At 40.5% G+C, this 17,229-nt stretch overlaps 1 protein-coding gene across 2 annotated transcripts in view; it reads right to left on the bottom strand.

Moving 5' to 3' along the window:
* GSK3B (glycogen synthase kinase 3 beta) overlaps nucleotides 1-17,229 on the bottom strand; it is a 152,192-nt gene that overhangs the window by 44,937 nt on the left and 90,026 nt on the right. For both annotated transcript variants that reach the window (XM_068958145.1, XM_068958154.1), the window contains exons 4-6: nucleotides 14,531-14,641; nucleotides 10,946-11,076; nucleotides 8,936-9,042 (exon numbers count right to left, since the gene is read on the bottom strand). In XM_068958145.1, the coding sequence (XP_068814246.1) occupies nucleotides 8,936-9,042; nucleotides 10,946-11,076; nucleotides 14,531-14,641 (349 nt within the window). The remainder of the gene's footprint in view (nucleotides 1-8,935; nucleotides 9,043-10,945; nucleotides 11,077-14,530; nucleotides 14,642-17,229) is intronic.

Here is a 17,229-nt window from a genome sequence, read left to right as displayed (position 1 = left end):
ATGCACAGGCATCACCTACCCAGTACAGGTGGTGATTTTGCTCTTTTTGTCAGTTGAAGAGACTTATTTTTCCATCCATATATTGAAAGCATACATTTGCTAGCAGATGAATCAATACTGCAAATGTTACTAGTACTTTGAAGTTCACAATTAAGGGATCTGGGAAACAGCCTTCCTAACTCAATGATATCAAGGCCTAATTTTTATCCCATATTCTATTTGCAAATGTGGCTGGATCATAGCTTCGCCAGGCATAGACCAGAGAATAACTCAACAGCATCCATACTAGACCTTACCAACTAACTTTTACACGTATACCAAATGCTACAACTAGTCATTAGCAGATACTCTTCTACATGAATAAAAATGTCATCATCTGCTACAGATACTTTCCTGAACAGCTACACACCTTTTGATCTTTTTACATATAAATAAGACAATTCAACACTATGGCAGTAACAATTTAAGTAAGCATTTGAGTGTGCTATAGAATACAGCATTTTATTTTCAAAACATGCTTAATCCAAAGGAAGAATATATCTAAGCAAATGCAGCAAGTACTGCACAGCAGAAGTTTGTGAGAATTTACTGTAACTGCACACTAAATACTGAAGTTTATGTTGTTCAACACACTAAACGCATTGCATCTAGCTGCAGAGAGAACTGTTTCTCCAAAAAATAGGTTGACTATTAAGTTTTCTAGAAAGTCATCATTTATTCAATGCAAATCTGAAACCTTACACAAAATCACTCTCAAACACCCCGTCAATACCAGGAGATCCGGAAAACCTACAATATTGTAACGCCCCGAAGTTTTCATGTCCGAAAAGAGAAAACGAACAAAAACAGCCCCCCCACCGTTTACTTCAAACTCTTGCCTACTTCTAAAGCTAAGCTGCCTCTAGGAAATAAACAAACAGAAAACTCAAAACCCAGAGAATTTACCTAATGAAGTCCCTTCCAACCTGAGTTATTTCATGTTATGATTAAAATCATTATTTCCCTAGTGCATGTAAACAATGTCATTGGGAAGCAGGACACACACGATGTTGTCATAAATGCTAAAATTTTGGGAAGTAAAGAGACCGTATGTGACAGTTCTCTAAACAGCCTATTATCACTTTGTCATACCTGCTAGAGACTGACACAAAAATAAAAACAACCTTCAGGAACTCAAGATTGATAATAAAATAATCTGCAAGTTGGAACAGACTCCTCCCCCCCCCCCCCCCCCCATTTCTAAATTAGAGAGAGACTTGGGCAACGCAAAAATATTTTCCCGTCTTCTCAAGCAAGACATGATTCAATTATAACAGAGGGAAACCAAAAAGCACTGCTAATTACTGCAGCGTTCCAAATCACGCATCTCTAAGTCAAACGGACACATTTTTACTTAATGTCTCAGTACAAATGTCATGATAGGATTTATCCTGAAAGGTGACCGTTTACAACACGAGCAGCAACTAGAACTAGTCCCAAGTTTAAGGTTTTTTTTTTTTTGAAATTAGAAAGATTAAGATTTTTGAACTTCTAGTCATGTTTAATAGAAGCTGATGCAGCCACCAAGGTGCTAAGATCTCAACAACAAATAAAGTCATCAAGTAAAGAACAATTCCATGTTTTTCTCCAAGATCTGATAGTTATTGCCATGATACATCCAACAGAAAGATGATGTAAAGAATCACCTTTTTATGTCGTCCCATACCTACTGAGAACCTGTCAAAGTGGGTTTATAGGAAATTACAGAACAGCTTGCAAGGTGGCATGGATGTCTTCAGAAATATTGAAGAAAAAGATTAAACGTACTAAACTGTCAGAGTATCGTAACTTAAAAGCCTACATAAAGGTGCCTTAAAAGGTTTAGAAAAAACTGAGTCCTTTACACTGATTATCCAAAGCAAGCGATGTCCAAAAGCTATTATCATTACTGACAATTTAGACACCTATTTAGGATTGAAAAAGAAACAGTACACGGGAAGATTTGACAGAACAGACCCACAACCAAAGCTGACATTAGAACTCCAGTTAGCATTTAGGGGTCAGCTCCTTCAAAAACGTTTAGCTACACTAGCACAATCTTCTCATCTTAGACCGTGGCTTTGTAAAACTGTTCTAAACAATCCTCTAGCTTCCCCATGAAATCAGCTTTGTGCCGTTTTATCCTTCCTTGGTCTCCCTAACCGCCTTCGCGCTCCACTAGCAAATCTCAGGCAGGTCTGAAAGGTAGAGCTCTCAAGAAGACATTTCGGAGATTTGCAAAAACAGAGGGGAGAGCCTGCACCAGCGTCTCTGCTGAGGAAAAGGAAAGCTCTGTGAACCAGCCGCAATGCGTGCAATATCTTTTTCAGGCAAGAACGCCAAATTAAAAAAGGCAGAGGACACGGGAGAAAGCTGAGGGCACTGCAGCGCGAGAGAGGCTAGCAGAAAGGACGTGGGTCATGAAGACCCACCTGGAGAAGCCTGAGGAACGCTTGCCGAATTACCCTTGCGTAGGTACCACAAACCTGCAACAACCCCCACCCCGAAACCCACCTCCTTGTGCAAGGAAGTCTTTCAGATCAGGTGATTTATTAATGCCTTATGAAAAGTCAGCTTAACTTGCCCTCATTTCATTTACTAACACCTTAAATTAGTCAATACACACACTGAAATAAGCTAGAGACCTTTTGAAATTCACATTTTTTTCCCAGGAACATAATTTCTCTGACTTCCAAAGTAGGATTTGGGCAATATTCCCTGCTCAACAAAATGAACAAACCTTTGAAGTGTTCTTGCTGAACGCCAGAGATCTCATACCAACTTCAGCAGCTTGAAGCAAGGATAGCAACAAGTGGAGATTATATTGGGTGTATACACATCGCTGGCGAGTAGAGTGCAGTCAGGAAGACAGTGGGAAACCTCAACTCTGCTGAGACTTGACAGAGTTTTTCATCACTGACTTTTAATGGGACTGAAGTTCGACTCCACAATGGTTCGATTTTTTTTTTCTTTGAAAGTGTTATTTTGAAATTTATCTTCCATATTCAAATGCTAATATTTTTCTGAATCCTGAAGTAAACATTGTATTAAATTCTATATTTAAAGATAAGTTACTTAAGAGAAGCGATAAGACAGTTAATACCAGTTTTTGATAGCTCCTTATCAGACCATTTTTCCGCCTCAGCACTTCATCACAGCTCACAATTATAGTTTAATAATCTAGTTTAATCAGAGTAAACCTGCAACATATCTACCTACTTCCATGGGGGAAGAAGTGTTTTCAACACTGTTCCTTTCTAACATGTACAATTTAATTAAGGCAAAATATGACTTTTCATGACTTTTCATTCAAATGCTTTAAACTGGTTAATAAGACCAGATAGGACCAGAACAAGAATCAAATTAACACATTATCCTCATGCCAAAATAGTTGGGTCAATGAGAGGATTTAAAGAGAAAATAGCGAGAGCTATTAATTTGATGTAGAAGAAAGTGAGTAAGGTGAATTTCTTCAGACCTTCGGGGGAATGTAATGATATGGACAGGAAATGCAACTACCTGCCGAAAGCAAACTTCTTACAAAGTTATTTCAGAGAGCCTTCACAAATCATAATAGCAGCTAAAGATGTACCTATTACAAAGAAAACGGAAACACTTAGAGAAATGCCATTATCATGTGATCTCCCTGTACTAACTTAAGCACATAAAAAACATACAGCCTCTTATATTCCAAAAACCAAAATTTGTGCGTCTTATCTTAATTAATACAAGTTTCTACTACTTTATTGTTCCTCACAGCTGTCAGGTAGGCATTAACTTATCTAACAATCTGATCTGAGTAATATGCTGGCTTTTGAATGCAATTGCAGTGTTACAGAGGGTAAGAGAAGGAAAATTTCTCCTTAGCTCAGTAACAAGCATCCAGGCATGACAACCTGCAAAATACACGTCCTAGCTTTAATTATACAGGCAGAGAACTGCGGTCTCTGACAAGGGCTGGCTGTGATAGGATACCCTGTTCACAAATCTCCTTGCTCTGCTCTGCAGCTCTTCCTTCCCAAACTGAGAGGCTGACCTCCTTGGCTCATCTCAGGATCAACGGTCATCGTACTATGCCCCAGCTCCCCTACCTTGCTATTTGGAGGACAGGAAGAAAAAAATTTGAGCCTGCTCTCATTCATTTAGGACAATTTAAAAGCAAACAAAAACAAACAAACAAAAATACCCCCACAACCTTCCTTTCTTCCTCATCTAGTCATCTCTACCCCACTGTGCCTTCATCCCAGGCTGACACACTTTTCAATCATGTGCAAGATGGACAAAGTTGCTGTTCTGGAAAGGGATTAACTGTACAAAGGAGTAGGGAAGAAGCGAAGAATAGGGTCAAAAGAATAGCCCTGGGAAGTTATAAACCTAGCAACTTTGAGTTGCCAAACGCCAGAGCACAAAATGCTTTTCAGGGCTATTTATTTGGAATGGGTCTTGGAACGTCAAAACCCTGGATCACTGGCACATCTGCTACGTCAATGCAAGTTTTGCACATCAATCCGCCACAGGTTATGAGAGACAGAACAAGGTCGAATAAAACGCTTGGAAAGTCATCGGGAACACAGGTTGAACACAGATATCCCTATTTTTCTGCAATGAAGAGATGAAACTACATTGACAGGTGATAGAACAGTTGAGTAAATTAACGCCTATGCTTATTAGCATTGGAAGTCACCGTTTGAGATGCAGAGGCAGCTACGACTACTCGTTTGGCAACGGGTTCAAGGCACACTTGGCAATGTTTTTGCCCTCCTAAACAACTCTGAGATAGCCCGACTACACATGCCTCCAAAGGACGCGCTGTTTTGGACTGCTCAGACGAAATCCTCTCCCCCTCAGTCTGAGCGCTCACGAGGAAAGTGAATGAATAACTTTGTGATACTTATTTTTGGCCAGTCCAGCAGAAGCCTGTGACACTGCCATTCAGATCAATCTTTCCCTGCCTGTGGCTATAAATGTTCCCTCTGGAACGCCCTCGATTCCTGCCAGCGCAGCGAAGGAGAAAATGCCAGAAGACCCTTGTCCCCTGGCAGCACCATCACGCTCTGGGGGAAGCTGTCTATTGCCCCAGCACCTACCCTAGTGAAAATGCGTGTTCAGTGTGTAAAGCTTAACTGCACAGCTGCTTTTTCCACAACCCAATCATGTGATAACAGAAACGTCCACATCCACCCCTACCATACCGCCTGTCTATGTCTGTCCTGGTACGTGTTGGGGGAATCTGGGCAGCAATCCCATAGTTTTCCAGCAGGCAACAGCAACAAGTGCTCGAGCGTAGCCAGCCGCATGCAGGGCAACATGCTCCGCAACAGCACAGCGCACACGGACCCGCAAGGAAACAGCTTCAGCCCAGCCACTGTCAAAGGAGAGCCGGAGGGATTCGTTCACAAAACCCTCACAAATTAGCTGCAGGAATAAAACCATGTGCCTTCCTTAGGCACACGCTCCCGCTTTTGGCATTCACAAATAAAGATACACCCAGGCCCAGAGTCTTCAAGCTACGCAGGCACCCAGCTGCTTGTGCCTTACCCTTGCAAAATCCCTTCAAGCAGTACTGCAGGCAGACAAAAGAGCCATTACGCTGGCCTGGTTTTGTAACTATTTGGCAACAGCGGCTATTTAAAAACTTGAATAGGTCATTTCCCAGGTAATTATTTTAGCAGTCCCAGGTCTGCTGGGTAACGGGCAGAAGCAGTATCGATGGTATTCTTACTATTATATGCATTTATATACACCACCAATGGCAGTGGTGTACATAAATACATAGTTACAAAACTGCAACAAACAACCCCAGGCAGTGGCTTATTTTTAAATTACAACCCAGACGGCTCCTCAAAGTCATGAACTTTGATAAAATAATCAAAGCAAGCAAGACCCCAGAAATTAAAAGCCTGAGTGTAGTTCTGTTGCAACACCCCGAATGGACAAACCCATCCTGGAACCAGTTTTAGTTTCTGCTACGTCTAAGATCACGTCACGTCACAATGACAAATCCATGTGTTCAAGTACAACCTAGATGAAGCCAGACAGACTAACACCCTTCTTGGTTACAGTGTTAAATACCATGGCTAACCACGGTGATGCATTCTGACTGTACTGCTAGGCGTGGGCCACCACGGTGTCATTGAGCATTTGCGGTGTCATTGAGCATTTGCATTTGTGTAGTTTTACATGTGAAACCACATAATGGGTTTGAAAAGCACTTCTTGCTCAAAAATACTTCTAATGATTACTGTAACGCACTGTGTTACAATCACAACCCCTGCAGTAATGCTATCAAACAACAAAAACCTCAGGAAAATAGCTGGACGGCTTGTGGGTAAGCTAAAAAAAGTTCCACTTAAGACACTTTTGGGCTCCATATTCTTGACCTGTTTTTAATGTAGTTTTAAGATAGCACATTTAAATAGAAGAGTGAAGATCCTTACAGTAGGTTTAAGCTCAGGTTTTGTTACTGCAATCACACACAAGTGGATTTTTATATACAGAAAAAGACTATACAGCCAGAAAAGGCTATTGTACTATGTTTCATTCGAAAGATGGACTTAGAAACAGTAGGTGCGTCTACATTAAAAAAGGGTAAATAAAATGCAGTACTAGAGTACTGAAGCATTTCCCAGATTCCTGTACCTTGAGTAATGGAGAAATTAACGATAATTTAATTTTCTTTCCTCCCTCTTTTAAGAAATCTATCTGTGCTTGTTAGCTGGTAAACAGTTAATGTTGGTCCAGTTTGGATGATTCAGCTTCTTATGTCGGTGAAATTAGGCAGAGCTCCTGAGCGCTGTTGCTACCTGTCCAGCAAGAACTAGGGAATAACATAACTCTTACTACCACCAAGAACAGCACCATAACAAAACCAAATCCCTAGATTTGCAGCATATCACAGAACACTGGTAAACTGCAGAGCAAGTTGTTAGAAGTATTTTATTACTTTTCAACTCCCACATGCACAGTTTCTGCTAGGAGGGGAGAGGAAGGAGGAAAGGGTAGCAAGGAAGAAGCGTTCGATGAACTTAGAGAAGGGGTTTGGGCAGATGAGGTTTTTTTGTGCATGGGAGTCTGAATCACAACTGGTCAAAAATCTTGATTTGTTTGGCAAGCAGAAAACGGACTCCTCACTTCATAAAAGATATTTTTATTAGAACTGTTTGAGAGAGACATAAATAAGAAAATCAAATGGAACGAGCAACTTATAAAAGCTTCTGCAAAAAGTGTGAGATTAAAATCATTGCACACTTGGAGCAAGAGACATTTCACAGACTTATCTATAAAGCAGTCTCCTCTGACGACACCTACAATGCTAGTAGTTTCACAGAGTTATTCTCTGAAGCAAGTTGCCTAAGTGCACTCAGATAACACCGCTGAGTCAATCTATATTGACTCTCAGCTGGAAAAAAGACGTCACCGGGATCAGTTTCCTTCCTCTCACTCATGAGCTCCTGCCACTTTGGTTTTACCTGGGCTCTGGTGCTCAGACTGCACAATAACGTTGATTCAGCTCCTTAACCTTGCAGAAAACGAACCCAACCAAAACAAGGTCTCTTGGCAACTGAAGGTGCATCAGCATGTTGAACAGCAAACTGTCAGAGCTAGTGCAAGGGAGAGAATGGGACCATGCATTCATAGCAAGAAAGAATAAGGTCGGGGCTGGCATTTTTGGCAGTGGTCAGCTATTTATTAAGCTCTGCTTTTTATCTTTATTGTACCATTACTTTCCCCAGACTTCCTATGGTCCTGCCTCTTCTTTCATACCATATGTGAGCACTGGTATATTATTTGTTGGAAATAATTATTGTAATGGAATAATTGTCGGAAAAGAATAATTATTGAAAAATAACTATTGGAAAAGAATCAACAAGGACAGGTAAGCCTCCAGAAACTTCTGTTTTCAAAGAACTGAAGAGTTAAAACAAGTTAGCCAACCAACAAGTTTAACACTAGTTAGAACAACAGTATGCCTAAAGGTATTTAAGCATATAGGTTATACACGCGCTTACGTTCTTCCAAGACTTGATCACCACCTCCAAATCCTTTCAAACATTTTAAACCTCACCTAAGGTATTTGAGTCCATGAGCCATGTAAAAGCTTAGTGCTACAGCGGGGGACCCGAGAGCAAAATCCCAGTCTCTTTAGCACCAGCCTTCAAAAAGAGCCCCGGGAAAACCTTGACTTGGAAAACATAGAAGTTGCAACAAGCCACTTGCTGCTGTTCATTTGGAGAAAACTCCTACAACTCCACAGTATCAAAACCCTGCTATTCCCTGCCCTCTGCCCAAACCTCCAGCTTTCCTAACAACTCCATGATACAGCTATTGTGCATGTAACAAAAGAAGTCTTCATCATGTTGAAAACTAGTAATGAAAGGACAGCAAAAATGAACAGAATAACTGAACATCAAAGGACTACCGTACAGACTATACCAGAATTTTCAAGAGAGTTCAAAGCCAAACATCAAGCAACACTGTCTCTCCCACTAAAAACACTTACTAAAAGCCAAGTGAACAAGTGACAAAATTACTCAAGTCTAAATGACGGCATATCAAACACAGGGTTACGAGTTGATTTTTCCACAGTCCTACTTTACAGTTATTTCAAGTCAACAAAATACTTGTTAGAGTTCTCATGTCTGGTCTTAAACTAAATAAAAAAAAGTTACCTAGAGGGATGGAAAAATTGTTTAAAAATCAGATTTTCCCCCAAACAAAAAAAATGCCTTTCCTAATCTAAAATCTCAACAGCTATAGAAATCACAGCAGCCACCCACAAAACGTGTGTATTCCCTGACCATTTACAGTATACTTCTGCTCCCAGGGATCATGTCCAGATCTCTGGAAGCATTTACGCTTAACTGTAGCATAAACACACATATAGCCAGTATGCAGTTCAACAAATACACATACATACCTATACTGGAGGTATAATCGGTGGCTCCAAAGATCAACTCTGGTGCCCTGTAGTACCGAGAGCAGATGTACGAGACATTAGGTTCTCCACGAACCAGCTGTTTTGCACTGAAGAGGAAACAAAGTAATTATCTTTCAGTAAGGGAAAGTTTTACAGTATTTCAGTGCAGGCCAATATTAAGCTTTAGTGCTACTCAGCCACCCCCAATTCCTTAATGCTTAAAGTGTTATGTTCTTCTAAGTTGATGCAAGCCACAGACGCAATGATTTACTGTGAAATCAGCCCAATCCATCTCTAGCAGCTTCCTCATATTGGACAGAGCAGAGGAAATTTTGACTACAATCTAGGGGGATAAATAGGGTCAGGCTTCTGGCTGGCAGTTTACCTATATAAAGTTTTGCTAGGTACAAAGGTTTGTTTATGCACAAAAATAAGAGGACAGAATATAGTTCAGTCAAATACAGTTAGTTACCTTTTAAGGTTCAAAAGCGCTAGGCAGTCACCAGAACTTAGAGTACTAAGTTTTTTTTCCCCTCCCCTTTAATCAGAACATTTTGACTCTTTGCTATTCATGGGAGCGTAGCATGAAGCAAGAGGGATATATGGAGACAAAAGAGAAAAAAACCTGTTCGCCACTGTAGGCGCATACGAATAATCCAAGATAAACATGAAGGCTTCATTTACAGTACAGAAGACCTGCCACAAAGGGCATAATTTAGAGTATTGGCCCAATCACAAGTGTATGCACCTTTTGAAATACCCTTTGTTTAAGAAAATAAAGGAACACAAGAGCACTTTACTTTCGGAAAATGGGGTTATGAACATGTTATATTCTTTCTTTCTATTTACCACCGCATGTCTGATGGAAAGGAGCTGCAGGACCAAACTGCCCTTTTGGAATTACAATACACGCATCTAACAAAGGAGCAACAAAGCCAGTGAGCAGCAAGCAAGTCAAATCCAACATCCAGCCTTCGAGATGTGCTTCTCTGCCTGCAGCGACGAAGGGCTCCCACCACTCATTTAACCTGTTCTAAAATGTCTCAGCTTTCCCTACAGCTCTTCTAAATGGGAACTATAGTCAACTTTTTACATTTTTAACAAGGAAAAACACATCACCTATTTATGCACTGTTACTTCAGGTTTTAGTGCAATACTTATTCTGTTGCAACACTTGTGAGGTAGAGCAGAGGAGGAGGCACCACGCGTGACTCTGCACTGCTGGAATAACCCATCTCGCATTCCAGCTCGTTGCGGATGAGCTAATTTAGCAACAGCCGCTCCGGTGACCTCGCGCCCAGATGACCTCCTAACTATTTTAGTCTGCAAGGCTATAGTACAAACTAAAGACTCAAATTTACCCCAGAGAAAAAACTGTTTCCTGCTCCAGCACAGGTTTCCAGAACCTCTGTATCAAGTTATTTTTCTTATACGAGAGGTGGACTCTATATATGGCTCACTTGAGCAGATACTGGAAAAAACGTGCCACTGGAAGCTGGCATGTAGAAGTCCACTATCTGAAAGCTTCAGTTAGAAGCACTGCTTCTCATCTTGAGCCTCTAAGGTATTTGAAATATTAGATGGATTGGTGCACATACAAGTAGACTAAAGCATAACATTAGCCTTTTGAGGTTGGTAAGCCATTCTGCCTGGCCTCTCTTCCCCACATGTATTTCACTCTGTGCAACCATAGGGTGAAACCCATAGGTATTTCACCATATTTGATTGCATTTGTTTCCATGGCACAGTATTTTCCCTTGCAATGGCATATTTATTTTTCTGAATATGCGCACAAATTGCAGGCTTACATTTTTAATTCCCTTCCTTTTGATATCCTTTCTCAGCTCCTTATTTACATGAACTCATCTTAAAAGGAAAACAGAGTACCCCTGATTTCCCTTTCAAAACTATAAATGATTAACTTCTGAGGAATATAGAGGATTTCTTTGCAAAAATTCCACTTGAGAGGAAGCGATTTCCCCAGGTTCCAGTGCACAGAGCCAAGCTTACCTTCCAAAGTCACAGAGTTTTAGAACAGCTGTATCAGGGTCCAGCAAGAGGTTCTGTGGTTTAATATCCCGGTGGCAGATTCCAAAGGAATGGATATAGGCTAAACTCCGGAACAGCTGATACATGTACAACTGGAACACAGAAATATTGCATAAAGTATGCTTTCCCAGGCAAAACATGACAAACTATTAATTTAGCACAAAGCTGTACTAAAGAAAAAAAATCAGAACAGACTTATTTCGCAGCAAAAAACCCTACTCAGTTTAAAACAGTGCGGTGAAGACGTGAAAGGCCTGGGAACTGGCCTTTCATTTCCTCCCGCACCTCTTTGCCACATAACCATATATGCGGGTCAAATCAGTTTTCTTATCCTTTCAAAAAGAAACACTTTATTCCAAAAAAAGTGGGAGAGCTGTCCAACATTTATAAACAGCCACAGAACAAAATGACGGTAGCTGTAAAAACACACACAAACTAGAGAAAGGTGTTTCAGTTTGCTTTGTAAATCACTCTCTATTAAGCTAAAAAAGCAACAACAGTGCTACAACTCAATGAATGGAATGTGCAAGGTCCACTAGTAAAAGAGAGTTTGCTCACAGGGAAACAAATAATATCCTTTCACAGTAAGAGGCAGCGAACAGAAAATGGATCCCAGCCACCCACAAAACACCTCCTTCACCTACCCAGTGAAAGGGGAACAGACCTGGAGCAAGAGGGGATGCATGCACATCTCTCTCCCTGTTCACCCGATCAAATGGGGCATCACCCCAAATAGAAAGTCAGAGCATGGAAGGAGCACTTCCCTTACCCCTCTTCTGCCCACACAGAGCACTGCTTCTGTCTTACCTCCTTCCAGCTCCCTCAATTTTCCATCCCCAAAGCACCCAAGCAGCGCTATGATATACTGAGAGCTTTTCAGACTAACTACAGAAGAACAAGACACGCTTTCTTTCTACCCAAATAAATCTTTACAATTAGTTGCAGCATAAAAATGAAGTACTCCATAAAATCTTCACCAACTCAGGTGGCTTTTTTAATTGTTTATTAGTGCCATATGAAAAGTTGCCCACAGAATATAGTAGTCTCTCAGCCAGTCACTTGAGTGAATCTCCCAGTTGTTCATGATAAAAGGACAGATTCAATTTACTCCACTCTGGGCAAAGGGAGAGCAGACAAGGACAGCAGCTTGGAATAACTTAGACAAGGCACAGCAAACAAGATGCTAAGGGAGGGTCTGTCCCCCTTTCCACAACGAGCCAATCCCTTATGCAACTTGGACTACAGGAAGGGGAGATTTTATGAAGCCAAGAACTTTGCAGGGCAAAATTACAGGGCAAAGCAACCCTGCTCAGATGCTGGAGCTACATGCTTTCACCTATGGAGAATAAAGAGCTGATGGGCATAAATAGGGCTGTAGAGCATCCAAAGTCATGAAGGCATGGGAAACCCTATTTCAAGGTTGGCACCAGGCAGCTAGGTTATTTCTATTCTGTGTCCCATGGTTCCATTCAAAACCAAGCTATAGGCAGCACGTTGTACTGGAGCTGACCCTTCACATTTCCCTTGTCTAAGAGCATTCTCCACAGTTCACTTTTAATGGCCTGTAAAACTAGGTGCAATTGCTAGATATTGGTATCAGGTTACGTTCGCCTCACTTGCACCACTATCTTTGTCTTTCCACTCTCTCCTCCCCCGCCTTTTTTTGGGGTGGGGAAGGTGCGAGAGGGAAGAAACCTGCCTGAACTCGGCCTTGAAGTTTTCAGTTTTCCTGTTTGTTTCTCAAAACTAAAACTCTGAACAAGGAAAAGCAAACAAATACAGATACGTTTTCTGAATTGCCTGTTATAGACACATTAAAAATCCAGTGCGTGTGTGCACACATGTCAGTGTGCTGCAAAATAATTCAAAAGATTGTTCTAACTTAAGGAGTCAAGTCAATACCTGCAGAATTTATAAAGCACACCTTTCACCTCCCTGCAGCAACCCAGAAATTTCTTACAGAATGCTAGAAGTTACAAAGTAGTTTTAGCAAAAAAGATGACTGGAAAAGCTCCCTTGCCATTCCATAACAGCTTTTGTTCTCCAGGAAAGAGGAGCTGTCTGCCTGTCTAGGTATCAATCAAAAGTGAACAAATAGGTATGATCTGATCTTTGTGTGCCAAGAGGTTAGGAAAACTGCAAAAGCTTTAATGGCATCAAGGTTATGGGATCTCTTTTTAAATATAAGATAAGGAAAAAGGCTTGCCTTGTCAGAAAAACAATATAAAAACAGTCTCCTGGGCTACCTCGAATGGGAAGTTACAAGGTTCCAATAAGATGAAAGAATCAAAGCAGAATTTTCTCGCAAAGCATGAGTGAGGACAATTTTTCCAAACTCCCAAATGGACAGCAATTAGGCCAACAGTACTGAGAAGAGAGTTATAAATAAGTTATCAAATGCTAAGCTAACAAGCAAATTGTGGGGAGCGTATAATCTAGAAGACCTGCTGTTCCACTGACAGGCCAAACAGAGCAACCTTACAGCAGAAATTCTTACTGCTGGATGATTTTGATAAGAGCCTATGCTTTCTTAAAAAGAAACAATAGTCCCAGGTATTGCTGAGATGTACAACTTACAAGTTAGGCAGATATAGTTATGGTACAATGCTTTGTTATTGGAATAATTGCTTTTTGTAACTTGCACCTTCTTCAAATCAGATGAAAGCTTTCTCTTAAACCTACCCTAATGTTAAGCACTGCATATTTAAAGATGAGTTTGGGGAAATCAATATCAACTGGAAACATTTGTTGCAAATCTCCATTTAATGTTATTTGACTAAAGAGACGAAATGTCTGCAGATCAGCTCTTTATCACTATCAAGTTAACGCCATGTTGACAGCATGACCACTCACTAATATTTGGACTCTGTTCACCACAATATGCAACATGGAACTTCGAGACACAGCTGAGATGAATGCTTGACAATAAAATTTTAGAAGTTTTAACCCCTTTGTAAATGACGACAGAAGCTGCCGGCAACTGTAAAGTCAGGTCTTGAGGCTATACGTGCAAACTTCTTATCCCATGTAACTCTTCAAGAAGAGAGCAGGAAAGTCCATGAGCTCCAAGTGCAGGGAAGAAACCAATAAGGCACCTTTCATGCCCTCAGAGAAGCACGTGAACTCCTCTTACTCATATGCCAGGAAAGGGGGAAGACAACATCCAGGAGAACAATATTCTTTCCAACATCCTCTTCCAATTCTTGACCTCTGCGCTAGTTTCTTTATCAGCTTAGGAGGCTGAAGCTGCTAATATGGCTGGTGGCAGTTTCTACCTCAACTGTTTAAAAACAACCTCTCTCCACCCCCCCGCCCCGCGCCGGAGATTTTTGTAAAGGGAGAAATCAAGAGTGCTGAAATGCAAGTCTCTTGCCTCTGGTCTTCCTCCAGCCTAACAAATAACCATTCCAACCTTTTTTCTTGCCTCAAGACACATGAGCTCCTGAGAATTTCAGAAAGCTAATTATGTGCCTCAGAAAAGAGGTATCCAGAAAGTCCATTCCCATAATTTCCTTCTTCATCTAACCACATCTGTCAGTTACTTACCTTGACATAAATCATAGGGAGTGTCTGTTTGGCCCGACTATAATGTCTGGCAACTCTGTATACTGTTTCAGGAACATAGTCCAGCACCAAGTTGAGGTACACCTCATCTTTCTGAAAGAGAATAAAGGAGAAGAAAAACCATTAACAGAGAGAGATTTGAAGCATGAAGTACAACAAAAGCATTCAGATAATCTGATAGCTTGAAACAGCTGTGGACTTGGTGCCTTTTTTTTTTTTTTTAATTTGTTTAAAGTGTACATCTTTAGTGGGACTGCAAACTATCACCAAACTTTTTTTCCTTCAAGCTTAGCACTTGTGGAGAAATATCTAAGTCAAACTTGTGTATAAGGTCACATTAATTAACATACTCTCTAACTTGAGACATTTTCTCATTATAAACATGGGCAAGGATATAGCTGGTCTGCCCACCTGATATGCTCATTAAGAGGTACTTCATGGTGATACTTTCATCACTAAGCTATCTATTAATCTGTTACCTTCTTCCCTGCCAAAACCCAAGAAGTGCAAATTTAAAATTCCCAGATTGACTCCACACAACTACACAAGAAAAGAATGTCTAAATGCCCTGCATCTTTTAGAAAGGTTACTTTGATCTTGCTGAACTCCTAATTCTCTTAAGAGATTAATAATTTACATTAACCATTCACAGATAGAAACCTAGTGTTAATATCTGTAACCATTTTGACAGCCAGGTTCACCCCACTTAAACATATGAACTTATTCATGGCAAAAAAACTACAAGATAGAAAACAAAGACGCCAGTGTGATTTTTAATATCTGGAATCACGTTAGAGAGCTGTGTGAAAGTAACAGAAACAACATAAGTAGCTTTCTAAGTAAGGTACTTTGTTCCCCCTTTCCCTTTGCCAAAATATCCTGTAACAAAAAGGAATTAAGTGACCTAGTACTACAATCACATAGTGCCTAATTACGGAACTGATAATTTTCAGCAGTAAAATAAGTCTTGAAAAGACTTCTGATATTTTAACGCAATCCTTAGTGCTAAGCGTCAGAACTGCAAATACATTTAATTATACCCCCCCAATATTAATTACAGTAACCTGAAAGTTTATTTTTGAAAGCTGGGAGAATTAAACAGAAAGTAATCTCTTCCGTGCTTGCTCTATTAAAACCTGTGTAGAAAGATGATACGCAGAGACTTTATATGGGTGGAAGCCATACACAACTCCCAGGTCTTCAATGGAGTCTCTTGTTAGCAGGTTTGTTGACTACATATCTTAGTACCTCTCAACCTGAAAACAAACCTTATTTAGCTACAGCGATTTAATAATAATACTACTGAAATTTATTTAGCCAACTAGAGCACAAGAGTCTGGTGTGTTGCTCTCATAGTGTTGCTCTCTATATTATTTAAACCGTCTCTGCACTGTCTGAGCAAACAGCAGCAACCTCCAATACGTAAAGAAATGATGCGTGTTAACCCATAAACCCACACCTTGAACATGCAGCATGCAAAGAACCTCTGGTTTCGTGTCGTTGACTCAGAAGTTCAAGATTTCCCTTCATCATTATCAGACAATAAACGTTTACTTTCTGGGCATTTTAGTAGCTCTTCCCAACTCCCTACAATAACATACTGTTTTTGATATTGTTCAAAACAACAGTGGTCATTCTACCAGCACTAAGCAAGTGCCCCAGCGGCCCATTAGCTAGTATCTGCTTTGATTGCGATTTTGCAACACAGATGGAAAGACCTGCAGCCTCAGACCCCCCCCACCCACGTCAGTGCCTATCCCACTGGTTTCCCAAAAACTGGGTTAGTGGTAGCAAAATCGAGAAATCCAGAGACAAGGATGCAGAACAGACTTTCAGAAATGGATGAGGAAAGATAAATATCAGCAGCACAGAGGACATATCAAAAGGCTACAGAATGTCATGTAGGTACAAATGTATAAAACATAGTTATATACACGTATTTTACCACCTTCCCTTCCGCAGCAACCCAAGTTCATGTCTCCTGGATTCTCAATGCAAGACAAACAAAAAATCCACCACCACCACCTCTACTTAGGTCAGATATTTTATATATATATTTATCATTAATACCCTGGAAATTGTGTCCTAAAAGTCAAAGTTAACTTAAGCCTGATAAGGCAACCTGTACACCAAGACAGAAAACATATTCCCATGAACAGGAACTCCATTCGACTCAGTCTAGATCCAGCCTGAGGAATACGCTGCCATATACAATACGAGCCTCTTGGAGAACAGAAAAGTCGTATTGGTAGCAAGTCACAGCACAAAGTACGCTATTACTGAGATTGATTACTTTCATTCAGAGGGTTCATGTTCCAAGCGACAAAGGAGATTTACATGAGAGATTACAGAAACGGCAAAAAAGGAGTGAAAATGGAATTATATTGCTTTCATTACTCTCTCACAGTACAAGTAAAAGGAGACGTGTAGAACAGTTACACATACAATCATTAAACCCTTTCTACACCACTCCACAACAGTGATATTCAAGAACTCTATTTAGTTCATACCACATTTGATTTACTTTCCCCTCCTCCATTTTCATTTTTATTTTCTGCTCTGCTGGAACTAGGACCAATTCAATGGCATAAAATGACATAGACACAAGAAAATGAAGGCATCTGAATCTAGAGACAGAGGCTCTGTGCCCACCAACCCTTAAGAGCTTCAACGCTTTCCAC

Source organism: Struthio camelus, chromosome 1 (genome assembly GCF_040807025.1).
Source record: "Struthio camelus isolate bStrCam1 chromosome 1, bStrCam1.hap1, whole genome shotgun sequence".
NCBI classification, from domain to species: Eukaryota; Metazoa; Chordata; class Aves; order Struthioniformes; family Struthionidae; genus Struthio; species Struthio camelus.
Note: the sequence above shows the minus strand (reverse complement) of the source record. Positions and strands in the feature narration are given on the sequence as shown.